This window comes from Pelmatolapia mariae, linkage group LG16_19 (assembly GCF_036321145.2).
Source record: "Pelmatolapia mariae isolate MD_Pm_ZW linkage group LG16_19, Pm_UMD_F_2, whole genome shotgun sequence".
In the NCBI taxonomy this organism is placed as follows: domain Eukaryota; kingdom Metazoa; phylum Chordata; class Actinopteri; order Cichliformes; family Cichlidae; genus Pelmatolapia; species Pelmatolapia mariae.
The window spans coordinates 36,956,334-36,969,591 of NC_086241.1; the positions used below are offsets into that span (position 1 = coordinate 36,956,334).

The 13,258-nt window shown below is 42.0% G+C and overlaps 1 protein-coding gene across 3 annotated transcripts in view; it reads left to right on the forward strand.

The window, feature by feature from the left end:
• Positions 1-11,930, forward strand: part of parp4 (poly (ADP-ribose) polymerase family, member 4) — a 41,561-nt gene extending 29,631 nt beyond the window's left edge. For all 3 annotated transcript variants that reach the window (XM_063497123.1, XM_063497121.1, XM_063497122.1), the window contains 8 exons: positions 2,737-2,832; positions 2,925-3,056; positions 3,287-3,346; positions 3,666-5,566; positions 5,665-5,734; positions 7,028-7,130; positions 8,663-8,795; positions 9,033-11,930. In XM_063497123.1, the coding sequence (XP_063353193.1) occupies positions 2,737-2,832; positions 2,925-3,056; positions 3,287-3,346; positions 3,666-5,566; positions 5,665-5,734; positions 7,028-7,130; positions 8,663-8,795; positions 9,033-9,240 (2,703 nt within the window). In that variant the 3' untranslated portion in view covers positions 9,241-11,930. The remainder of the gene's footprint in view (positions 1-2,736; positions 2,833-2,924; positions 3,057-3,286; positions 3,347-3,665; positions 5,567-5,664; positions 5,735-7,027; positions 7,131-8,662; positions 8,796-9,032) is intronic.
• Positions 11,931-13,258: the final 1,328 nt, after the last annotated feature.

The following is a 13,258-nucleotide window of genomic DNA, read 5'->3' on the forward strand; positions in this document are numbered from 1 at the left end:
CATATCCTCAGCATAACCATGTAGAATATCCACAAACTTAAAAAGAGGTTATACACACACAATACGGTAATATTATGTTGAAGCACAGTACGTATCACTCCGTGAGGCTCCTGCCTGTGGTAGCTGTAATGCTCCGACCAGTGTTGCCAACTTAGCGACTTTGTAACTATATTTAGCAAGTTTTCAGACCCCTTAGCGACTTTTTTTTTCTAAAAAGTGACTAGCGACAAATCTGGTGACTTTTTCTGTTGTTATTGGAGAGTTATTTATGACGACAGATGATGTCCAGATCAATACTGAAATATCGATTCCTCCGATACCAGTCGTTTATGTTCTAGAATCGATTCTCATATTAAAAGATCAATATTTTAGTAATTTAGGGTAAATTTGTAGTTTATCATTAACAGGAACACAGTGGAAAGAAACTATAACATTCGGATCGTCTACATTGGAAGGAACTACTTCCTCTTCCGCCTTTCATAGTCATGTGTGAAATACGGCTGTATAAATGTGTCGCAGCCCCTGGCGTGCGCACTCACAACAATGGCTGAGTGTAATTGGAGTCATGTGTGGACGTATTTTACATCCACAAACAGCTGAGACATGGTTTGCAATACATGTGGCAAGAAAGTGAGGTGTTGTGGCAACACCACTGACCTCGTCAAACACCTCAGAGTAAATCATATCACAGAATATGATGAGCTTATGTTGCGGCGAACTGAAGAGGAGGAGAGGACAGGGACAGGTGCTGCTAGGGCGAGACAGACGTCTCTCACAGAGTCCTTTAGTACTGCAGGCAGGCAAGGTGTTCAAATAGCGCACAACTTCAGTTTATTTCTATATGATGAATTCTGCATTATTAAGTGATAAGAACAAGTAATCTGATGTCCTGTAATCATGATGACGCTATAATTTGAGATACAAAAAATACGTTTTTGTACAAAGTATCGGATCAGTATCGTCGATACTACCCTGAATTTTACTTGGTATCGGATCGGAAAGGAAATCAGTGGTGTCTCACATCACTAATGACGACTTTTTGACACGAAAGCGCGTATCGCTCTTCTCAACAAGCAGCGGGTGCTGCCGTGGGCACCGCGCCCGTGCCAAAGCGCTCACAGGCGGAGGATAGTCCTCCCCCGCTACTATCAGGGCAGAAGATGTTCACATCTATGCGTCCAAGCTGCAAATGAATCGCGCATGAGCGAAGCCGTTGCTCCCGCACTGACTGTAACGCAGTCAGTTCTTCTTTTACTGTTATGCTGTTTTGTGGACCACAAGGTTTAAAACTACTTATAAACACACACCCACCCACCCACCCACCCACCCACCCACCCACCCACACCCACACACACACACACACACACACACACACACACAGACACACACACACACACACAAAGTAACTCCACCAGAGTGCCTATTTCGGGTCACTTTTGCCGGTCCCAGCCCGGGTAAAGGAGCAGGGCTGGAATTGTGACATTAAAAACACAATAATTGCTAAAAGAAATTTAATTTGTAGTTCTAAATAAATTTTTGGAAGGACATTTTTTACTCACTTTATGTCCACGATGTAATTTTCTCTCCAAGAACGTAGATTACAATTACATTAGCATTATGCAAATTAGGCGATGACATCATTTGGCGACTTCTAGCGACTTTTAGGACAGCCAATAGCGATTTTCCTTACTGAGGAGTTGGCAACACTGGCTACAACAATCCATCAAGCAGTGCGGCTTCGTAGCTTAGTAAAGTCGTACTAAAACATTTGACAGATTTTCGAGCGCTACATAAAATCGTTTCGAGGTCAGTAAACACATCCAGAATTCATACATAAGGCACACGGGATTATAAGGGGCACTGTCGATTTTCAGAAAAATCAATTTTCCAAAAAACACGGTAATAACGACGGCCCGCTAGCATGCGCTACCCAAAATAGTGCTTTGTTGTGTATCTGATGGACGAAAGCTAAACCAGTTCCACACCACTGAAGTTGCAGCATTTTTACAAACCAGTTCTGGTTCATCCGTTTCATTCAACGATCCACTTTCGCCCTTCTCATTCTCCGTCGCCGCCATGCTTCTTCCGCCATGTGCGTATGAAAACAAAGGCACTGCGCATGCGTGTTTTACCCATATTCTATCACCATATTTCATTTTATTATCATTGCCCAACATTATACCGGTGTTACCGTGAACGGTATGATATGGCCCAGCCCTACCAGTACTGATACCTAAAAATTGTACTTAAGTACAGTAACAAAGTATTTGTACTTACTTACTTCCCACCTTAGCATTTGGGGGATATTATTACATGACGGATCAGCTGGACCCACCAGGTGCCTGTCATGGTCCTGTCAGGAATAAGGCAGCCATTATAAGTGGCTGTATCTGTACAACAGCTTATCTCTGGCCTAAATGATGTCAAGCAGCAGGACAATGATCCCATTCATTCCCATTGCTGTCCAAACTGACAGAAGTTGGGATGAGATTTTCTGTAGTGATGCAGCTGAAGGATCACCACAGCAGCAACTTGACCAGTGAGCTAGTTAGTCTCAATGCAGAAAGGACTTAGGCTCTCTAGTTAACAGTGACTTTGAGTACAAGAGTGCTGGGATTGTTTAACAACACATTCATCATGGATATCTTCAGAGAGGCAACTACAGGCTCGTTGTTAGCATACCTGGGTGGGCTGTGAGGGAGAAACTGTGGAAACTGACATTTTTGTCTTTTACAGGGTAAGAAAGCAGAGTTGAAGTCCTTCATCATCGAGCTAAGCAAAGAATTTTCCATCCTGTCTCAGTTTACCAGCTTTGTGGCCATTGAGGAACGGGTTTGTCAAATCAGCCTTTTTCACATTTACAGTTTGTCTTCCATTCTTTTAGCTTTTTTATCAAATATTTATTTAATTGATCTTATTTTTAGGACTCAGAGCAACCACAGCCTGGTTTTACAGACATCCCCAAGTTGATTGCAGAGGAAGATGTGGACTTCCTTCCCTACATTAACTGGATTTCTCCCGAGGATGATGAAGACCTAATAGAGGAAGAGTCTTCGGTATGAATTTATTAACTGTTGTTCATACATGATTAGTCCTCATGTGCATAAACTGGAGCTGTAGTTTTGCTAAAGATTTTGTTTCAGCGGCCGAGGGAGCAACACATCTGTGTTCCTGTCCTTTACTAAACATGTGATCATCATGTTATTGATCGTACTGACTGTATTGCTGCTGCAATCTTCACTAACAGTGACATTTATGATTTCACGCTTTTGTCTTCCTGCTGTAGGACGAGGAAGAGTGCTACTCTGATCTTATGGAGATTTGTGGCTCTCTTGGTCCAATCCCGGTTAGTCCCTTTACACTAAGATGCTGATGCTGCACATTCAGTAAAACACATTCAGGAAATTTAACAAATATATGTAACAATAATCAATTCAGTTCAATGTTAGAAATATCTAAATTGGCATGTAGCAGATGTCCTACAGTGCAACAAACTATGTGATTCTATTGTTGAGTTAATGTTGATGTAGAACTTTTCTTATATTGTGAAACCTGTCAAATGACATTACCAACAGTATTTCTGATAGAATTCATCTTAACACTTACACATGTGGAGGTTTGTAGAGTCGGAGTTTAAATTTCTGCTCATTTCTCTCCTTTCATAGAGTCCCGACTACTCTCCTCCAGCTCCACCTACAACTTCTTTTAAGGAGCATGCTTCACTATATTCAATTTCTGCATCCCCGGCTCCCCCTCCACCTCCTTCTTCTATAAAGCGTGCTTCAGACGATGTTCGCCACCTTTCTTTTTCTGCATCCCCGGCTCCATCTCAGCCTCCTCCTTTTATGGCTCCCCCTCCCCGTCTTTCTTCTATGCACCGCGCTTTAGCGGATGTTCCACAATGTTTACTTTCTACACCCATGGTTCCCTCTTCTTGTTCCCTTATGGAGCATGTTCCAGAGGTTGTTCCACAACCCCCTCGACCCCCCTCATCCAGCCTTTCTTCATTTCGTCGTGATTATCCTTGTAGTACTTCCATAGATTCGTTTTCATCAGACAGTCAGGCAGTGGGGCACATCAATATTCCACTTCCAGGGATCTATACGGCTCGGATGAGATCCTTTTCATGTAAGAGTCTCACACTGGACAGCAGGAGATCATCACTCCCAATTCGTGGTTACTCTTCAGCAATGGAAAATCAGTTGCACAGTGCACTTGATTCTGTGTCTGATGAGCCAGAACAGAGTTCATCTGAATATGTTGAAGGCGTTTCTCACATGGTTCCACCTGCTATAGAAAAGTATGGCTCTGAGCTTAAGAGAGGAGGCTTTATGTCTGTAAAATGCAAAGACAGAGAAGCAGCCAGACATCCGTCTTTCAGCCCAGATTCTTGTAGTTTTGGCTTTAAAGTTAGAGAACAACTTCCTGAGACGTCAGCTCCATCGGATTTAGAGCACCAACCAAAACCTTACCTCCAAATGCCATTATTTGGTCAGGCAGGGAAAACACTCGAGTTAAAGAGTGGAGTCTTTTCTGTGGAGTCCTTTTTACCTCCCAAATTGTACGACCTCAGCACAGATGGGAGTCTGCCTGACACTGCTCCTGCAGCAGTACCGTCTCAGATGGTTGTTGAATCTGATCACACACATGAAGCAACTTCTCTGTCTGTTGCGCGGACTCCCATAGGGCCGTCTTTTGGGTCAGCTAAGTTTACTTCCAGTGGCGTTCACTCTAAATTAGGTAGCTCAAGCTTCACCTATGATGGTGCTCTGGGTTCTACAGTGGTTCCTGTGACGTCAGCTCCATCAGATTTAGAGCACCAACCAAAACCTCACCTCCAAATGCCATTATTTGGTCAGGCAGGGAAAACATTCGAGTTAAAGAGTGGAGTCATTCCTGTGAAGTCCTTTTTACCTCCCAAATTGTACGACCTCAGCACAGATGGGAGTCTTCCTGACACTGCTCCTGCAGCAGTACCGTCTCAGATGGTTGTTGAATCTGATCACACACATGAAGCAACTTCTCTGTTTGTTGCACAGACTGCCAGAGACAGAGGGCCGTCTTTTGGGTCAGCTAAGTTTACTTCCAGTGGCTTTCGCTCTCCATTAGTGGCTTCTGGTAGCTCAAGCTCCACCTATGATGGTGCTCTGGGTTCTACAGTTTTTCCTGTGACGTCAGCTCCATCAGATTTAGAGCACCAACCAAAACCTGACTTGTGCTTACCATCAGAAAGGCAGGCATGGAAAACAGCCTGCAGCAAAAGTGACTCTTGTTATGAGTCCTTTTTACCTCCCGCCCTTTCCAACAATGATGTTCCTGTAGGCCCTACAATGGCTCCTGAGATGGCCGCTCAGTTTCATTACAGAGGATTTACTTCCTCTTATGGTTTACCCAGAGTTGAAATTTGCAGTGCATCACAACCTCACCATGAACCTGAAGGTCCGAGCAGTGCACCACAACTTCCTGTAAGAGCAAGTGTTCTACAAAGAAGGCCTGTCCCAGCATCTTTCAGCGCTGGCCGTCAGAATCTCCCAACTAAATCTTTCCTGCATCATCAGTCAGCTGTGTGAGTCCCTAAACAGTGATTCAGTTTCTACACACATTCTATTTGTTAACTATGAGAAGTGTTTGTCTAACAGATGGAAATGACTGTGTGTTAACTAGACTGAATGCAGCAGAATCTCCTGAAGCGCTGAAGCTCAGATGGATGAAGATCTTCCAGATGCAACATTCAGTGAGCTTTTTGTGGTTTTATAGTCTTGGGTTCACTTAAGCAAACAGCTGTTTATCACTCGTACAAAGCAACAGCTTCCTTTGGCTCTCTGACAGGTTAAAACTGTGAAGGAAGCTTAATTTTTTTACTGAATCACTTGTTAACATCTGTTTTATTTCTATGGGACTCCCATCCATCCATTCTTATTCTTATCATTGTTAGGGTCATGGGGGGGTGGAGCCTATTCCAGCTGTCATGGGGCGAAAGGCGGAGTACACCCTGGAGAGACTGCTAGTCTATTGCAAGGCTAACACAGAGAATTTAACCTCCTAGGACCTGGCGTCCACATATGTGGACATCATATTTTGGGTTGTCTAGACCAAAATACAATTTTGGTAAAAACAAAGAATCACATAATTCTTTGTTTTGACATTCATCAGGTCCCAATCAGCCCAAATAGGAAAGAGAAATTAAAAATGCCATGTAAGAGTTTCGGTCTTACGAGGTTAAACATAACTGTCAGGTTAGGCTCAGACTAGGATTTAGTCTATGTCATGGAGTAACAGTGTTGTACAGAGCATGCAAACATCCGTTGTTTTAAAGCTTTAAGCTACTACACCTCACCTTGTTCTCAACTTGTCACATTCACAAGATTTCCAGAAAACTTGACCTCCAACCTTTACCTTATACTAAAGGCCACTGGTATTCAAACCGTCCTGAGATTTGTAGTGGCTGCACCTGTTTTTGAGTTACTGCTTTCACAAACTTAAGTGTCCATGCTGCCCACCTGCCCAGCAGGGTGGAGACAGTACCCCGTCACACCTTTACAGCTGAGGGGTGAAAATCATTTTGATGCAGAAAGAATCGCAGCTAATGATGAGTCTGGGATCATAATGGGGATATAAACAAGACCTTGTTATCACGTTTTTTGACCAGCTGCCTTTCTCATGGTGAGTTGAGTTTACTCAGAATGCAGTTTTTCAAATTTTATCCAGTTAATTATCAGAAAACAGATAAAACATCCACGTTTCTGTCAATCTACATCACAGATATTAAACTGGTAATATATGTCATGATAGTGATGCTCAAAGTTGGTCATAGCACAGAGTTAAAAGTGTTTTATCGTAGTGAAAATTTCATGAGGTTAGCTCCTGTACTTTGGTAGAGTTAGTAAGGCTCCAAAAAGCTGGACAGAATTATTAAAATTACCAAGGACAAAACTGTAACCCACACCTTTGTACTCTGCGTGCATGTAACTGGAAACAATGTAAATGTAACTTTGATATAATGGCGTTATTTTTATGCGTGTTGCAGGAAGGGTACTGGGAACTAACCACAGAACTGGGGGAACTAATTAATGTCAATGTGGACCTGTTTGCCAACGTGTTCCTGAAGAACAAAGGCATCCATTCTCTCGGTGAGAGCTCGTTCAATTCTGTTCTGGAGGTGGAAATACTGACTTTGCACTTTCAAGTATTAACAAATACAGTTACTTGGGATCATGTTAACAATCCATATAAAATGTGACTCACATCCACCAAGGTCTTCGAGGTCAACTTTAGATTTATTGGTGGAAAACTGACAAAAAGCCTCTAATAACTTAGAAACTACAGTTCTTACATGTGTGTTTTGTTAAAGTATATAAAGTGCCATATAAAGATTTACAGCATCATGTTAAATTTGAGGTCTGACCTCTCCTCTGTGATCAACAGATGGAGCTGAATATCAAAGTGAAAATAATGCTGTAATAGACATTTTAAACTATGTTTCTTACTGCTGTTGTTTATATACTGACAACATGACGCCAGGGAATGATAGATGGGGATTCTGCATATCCTGCTTTTTGGGTCCTCTTACCTTTATAACCATTTAAATACATGACTGTTCAAATGCATGTACAATGTTCCTGAATCAGGTTTTTTATGAAAACAAAATAAACTTGTGATCAAAAACTACTTAAATACTTAATATTTGTTACTAAATATCTAAATTCATTTAACTAAACAGTCAAAAGAAATGATACATATCCAGTATATCCACATAAATAAAACCTAATTCTTTGCATTAGTTTTTACGGCACTTCTTAAAGTAAGTTTACAAAGAACAGAAAACAAAGTGGTTCCAAACAAAAGCCAATGCTGTTCCTTTAAATCCAGCCCAGAGACTGAGCTGTGGTTGGACAGATTTGTGCTCCGATTGTTTTTTTAAGTTATTGTAAGTTTACTAAAAACATTCATTTACTTAGTTTTATAATTATTATGAGCTCACACTTAACACTTTACTTTGATGTCTGTAACAAAAATTTTGCATTAACCATTGAGAAAATGAAGCCATTTTATACCAACACGTTCTCACTCCCAAATCGTCGATATATTACGCTTCCGATCACTCAACACGTCCCTATATTACGAGATCGGAAACATGAGGAAACATGAGAACCATTTGGAATGAATCTCCACGTTTGTTTTACTTCAATCGCTTTGGAAAACACGATCCAACGTCATTAAAGTGCTGGTTATGGTTTGGGATAAGGTTTAGGGTCAGGGCTGGAATACATGGCTTGAATGTGTGTTACAGCAGAAGCGTCATTCATCCATAACCCGACGCGTAGCATAAGAACACGGAAGGTCACCTGTCACATTCCTCAGGAACGTCCGGGACGTGACAAATCGTATATTACGACTCGGAAGTGAGAACGGGCTGTTTATATGCAGTTTTCTAGGAGCTCAGATGTTAATTAACCTTATTTTTCATTATTTCTTTAAAAAAAATCAGGCACATGTTAAACCTGTAGATTATTCCCTAGTGCGACATTTAAATGGGCAGCTGTTGTTGGAAATCGATTCATTATATTGTTCGTCTGGACGTTGTGTCTGGTAAGAAAACTTTGGTTATAAAAGTACCATTTTGTGATTTACTTTGGGATCTTTTTTGCATGTGTGTTTGAAGGCGTGACAGCCCACGCAGACATCCTGAGGCTGGTGGCAACTCTTCTGGTTCTGCAGCTGATGAAAGCAAACAAATTGGAAGAAGGCAAACTGCTCCGCACCCTGTTTCGCCTGGAAGAAGCTTCTCAGTCCAGGTCTGTCCAACACAGGATGCACAACAGCGTAGAGTAAAATCTCTCTGCAGTTGTTACAAATATATCAGCTGAAATTAAGCTTGAAAAACATTTTGCACAAAATGTGATTTGATATATTAATGAAGCTTATTTCACTATGCCTTGCATGACTTTAGAAATGCAGTTAGGTCTGGAAATGTTTGCACAACGACGGTTTTAACAAGTTTGTTCACTACTGTGGCTGTCTTTTTCATTCAGGCCTGAACGATGGCAGCAGGTGAAGAAGGCGGTGGACTGGGTTTGCTGGGCTGACCGACAGTACCCCTGTGTCTATAGTCGGCTAGAGTTTGGTTTGAGCTGGGAGTCCGCCACCCGTCAGCTACTGGGTTATGAAAGCCTCCCTCCCTTCTCGCCTCTCTGTGGTCTGGATCTACAGAGGACAACGGCCCCAGTACTGGTCCAGTGAGAAGATGCTGTGGACACCGTGCAGCCTTTCAGAGGGGATTACAGTAGCTTTAGATATGTTTGTAGATGAATATGCATGTATTCCTTTGCCTTTTAAGAAGAAGTTTGTACTCTCTGTGTGTTTATACATGTATGGATAATCAGAAATGTCCTCTGCTGAAATCTAATTTCTCAAATGTTACAAATACAGGCCATTTACACTGAGCATTTACCATACATAGAGCAGTTGTTTTGTCATCTGTGAAGTAAACTGGTATTTAATCCAGGTCAGGTGGTAAAATGTACTTAATTTGAGACACAAGTTGTTGGGGTTTTTTTTATTGCATAACACAGTATCTGTTTTTTAAAACATTTCATAGCTGTTGGTGTTGGTGGCACAGGCTGACTGTTCTTCACAGTTGTTGTTTTGTGTACTGGGATAATGGTGCAGGGTCTCAGGCATGACATATGAGAGGTTGAACAGCTTGGTAAGTACCTCTGATGCTGGAGGACCAATGTTAACTCTCCAGTGATTGGGTAGCAGAATGTTGGAGTCTCCCGTCCTCCCTGGGTGTCAAAGGGGCCACAAAACTGGTTACGGGCATCAACCAGGTTTGTGTCTTCAGATGCACATTGTAACGTGATTTTATAGTCAGTCAGTGACTTGATACTTATTTACATGTAACAAGGGTTGTTGTTAATAAATTGCTACTCTATGACCTGTTTGTGCCAGTGCTTTACCTTCCTGCCTTTTCCAGCTTCTGCCGTGTTAAGTTGTATGCTAAGGGAGGCTGAAGAAATTGAAGACATGCAAAGGGTGCCAGGTTTGAGGGTCTCAGGATCTTATCACTGGTTTTTGAAGATGAAGTGGTTGTCTTAGGTTCACCACGCTATCACATCCGGCTGACACCAAGATGGTTATAGTAAGGAGCCCAGTCATTTAGGAAGGGTGTGAGAGAGGTGTGGATTGGCATGAAAACAATCATTATATTCAGGCCATCCCATCTCTGCTGAGAACAGAGGCAATGAGTTGAATGTGTTTTTCAACAGATTGAAATGCTCACCTCCCTACTGATTTACCTGTAGTCAGCCTTCAGTCCATGCCACTCTCTCTCCGCTTTGCACCTCAGGCTACGTCTACACTAATCCGGATAAATTTGAAAACGGCGTTTTCATCTAAAACACCCCGCGTCCACACTATCATTTTCAATCATTTTCAAAGAGTTGTTCATCCACACTGAAACAACCTAAACTGCTTACGTTTCAGTCCTGCAAAGTAAGAAGATTCGACCCGCCTCATTTCTGTCTGCCGTTTATTTACTTTCCGGCTCTTTGAAACGTGGCGGCAAAATGTCGAGGAAAAGCACCGAGTTTTTTAAATGGACTAACAATGAAGTGGAGTTGTTGTTGTGAGTAACACAAAAGTACAAAGTTGCAAAAGCGAGTGAGAATTAAAGAATTTGAAGAAAAGCTATCTGGAGCATGTACAGACTGATATTAATTTTTAATAGGGCTGTCAAAACTGAGAGCAAACAAAACAACTGCTGCTCCGCTGTCTTAGTTTAATTGGTCACATGACTGCATCATATAACTAAAATGCGTCATCTTTCCAAAAGTCTGCGGTTACGCTGTCCACACTGCCACGCGAAAACAGCGTTTTCAATTGTTTCTGCTTTAGAGAGGGTTTTCAAAAAGCTCAGTTTTCCTTGACTGAAAACGCCGTCTCAGTGTGGAGGCCAAAACGGAGACAAAAAGATACGTTTTCAAACGATAACGTATTAGTGTGGACATGGCCATAGCCTCCTGTGAGTCCTGACACTCCTCCCCCCACCTGTCACTTTCACTCATGTCCAGGCTCATGAGAAGACTGGATCAAAAGCACTGTGAGCCTCTTGTTTTTCGACTTTTCCAATGCATTCAATAAAATCATGCCAACTCTCCTGGGTGATAAGCTAACAGCAATGAATGTGGATGCTTCTCTTGTGTCCTGGATTGTTGATTATGTGACAGGAAAATCACAGTATGTGCGTCTTCTTTATTGTGTGTCTAATAAGGTGATCAACAACACAGGGGCAGCGCTTCCTCTTCACCATCTACACCACAGACCACTGCACAGAGTCCTGCCATCTTCAGAGGTTTTCTGATGATTTTGTGGTGGTTGGATGCATCAGTGAGAGCGATGAGTCAGAGTACCGGGCTGTGGTCGACTCCTTTGTCACGTGGTGCGAGCAGAATCATCTGCAGCTCAACGTGGCAAAGACCAAAGAATTGATTATGGACTTTAGGAAGAACAGGAAAATTGTGACCCCTGTTTCAATCCAGCGGGTCGATGTGGACATTATGGAGGGCTATAAATACCTCGGAGTACACACTGATAATAAACTGGACTGGTTAAAAACACCACTGCACTTTACAGGAAGGGCCAGAGCCATCTCTATTTTCAGGTTTTCAACTGAACTTTGCTCACCACTTCCCACAACCACCCTGACTCTCCTTTCCCTCTGTTTCAGTGCCCTAGAACGCTGATTCTTGAACCACAGTTTTCCTGCTGACCCAGCCAGTTTAAGCTCAGGTCTGCCTGGTCTGGAGTTTCATAGTCCATGTTAGATGTGTTTAATACTCTAGCTTGCACATTCATAGTTCATTTGCTCGAATCCGGTTTCATAGCCTTAGTTCTTGGTCATTGTGTTGTACTTTGTTTCTGTAAATAAAATCTCTAATCACTAAGCTCTGTTTTTGGTTTCATTTCTCACTGCTGGCTACCGAGCCCTGACACCCCCAAGGCAAGTGTTCCAGATGGGAGCCCACAAATCCAACACTGATGGGTCCAGTTGTCCAGTATGTTTATTTTCAAAAGAAACAGCAAATCGAGCTATTTCTTACCATGTCAGAACAGCATCCCAGTAAAGGAAAGCTTCAGCTCCCAAGGTTGCTCAGTGACAAACTCTTCCAAGTCTGGAACATATAATAAGTTGTTTGATAAAGTGGGAGACACTGTCTTTCAGACAACACAAACTGATGAAAAAGCTTTTTACTCCATAAAAGAGCTGGCCTTCCTCAAAATAGTGGAAAAGGATTTCTACCAGGATGAAACAAATAGTTTGCTAGCTCCACTATCTTTTCATCGTCCAAGACCACAACTCCCCAACAACAGACAGCAAGCCAGTCACCCTCTTGCTTCACTCAGTCGAATGCTGACCTGGAATGAGACAACAGTTTATGCAAGGTATATCAACAACAGCCTTCTGGGTGTCCTTGTGCGGTTTTGCAAGGATCGAGTGGTAGCTACTGCTGATATCAAAGATATTTCAGTTTTCTAGTGAAAAGACACTAAAAAAGAAGAATTTTGTGCAGTACTTTTGGTATTTATATTTGTAATTGAGCTATATGTATATATTAGACCTATTTCTTTTATTTTGTAACTTTGTAATATATTGTATTATTTAATTAGTTCAGCCTGTTACTGTTCTTTTTCTCTTGGAGCAACTGTAACAACATTATTTTCTTAGGGATTAATAAAGTTTTCTGATTTTGATTCTGATTGAGAAGTAGAACTGTTACTCCTTCACATCAAAAGGAACCCGGTGAAATGGGTCAGACATCTGAATATGATGCTTCTTGGACACGTCCTAGATGAGGTGTTTGGGGAATGTTTATCACAAGACCCTGTGGTAGACCCTTGACATGCTGTCTTTGGAGCCCAGAAAAAGAAGGATAGGTGGCTGGACAGGAGGCATAGGCATCCCCTCTTAGACTCGTGCTCTTGAAATCCAGGAGAAACAGCAGGAAATGAAATGATGTATCGGTGGAATGGGTGTGTTTTTATTTTTATTTTTGTCAAGCTGTGAAACATAAGTAAATCTCAGGACGTGCTATCATGTGCATTTCCAGTGAAAGCGTTAGAGAATATTGCACAAGAGATTTTCTGGGGTGTGGTGGATGGAGAAAAGGAGTAGGAGGAGTAAGTTAAGTCACGTTTACACAGATAGCTTTAGTCAGAAAGGTGCCAGTGTTCAGCAGCTTTCATCTTCTTTTCCCTT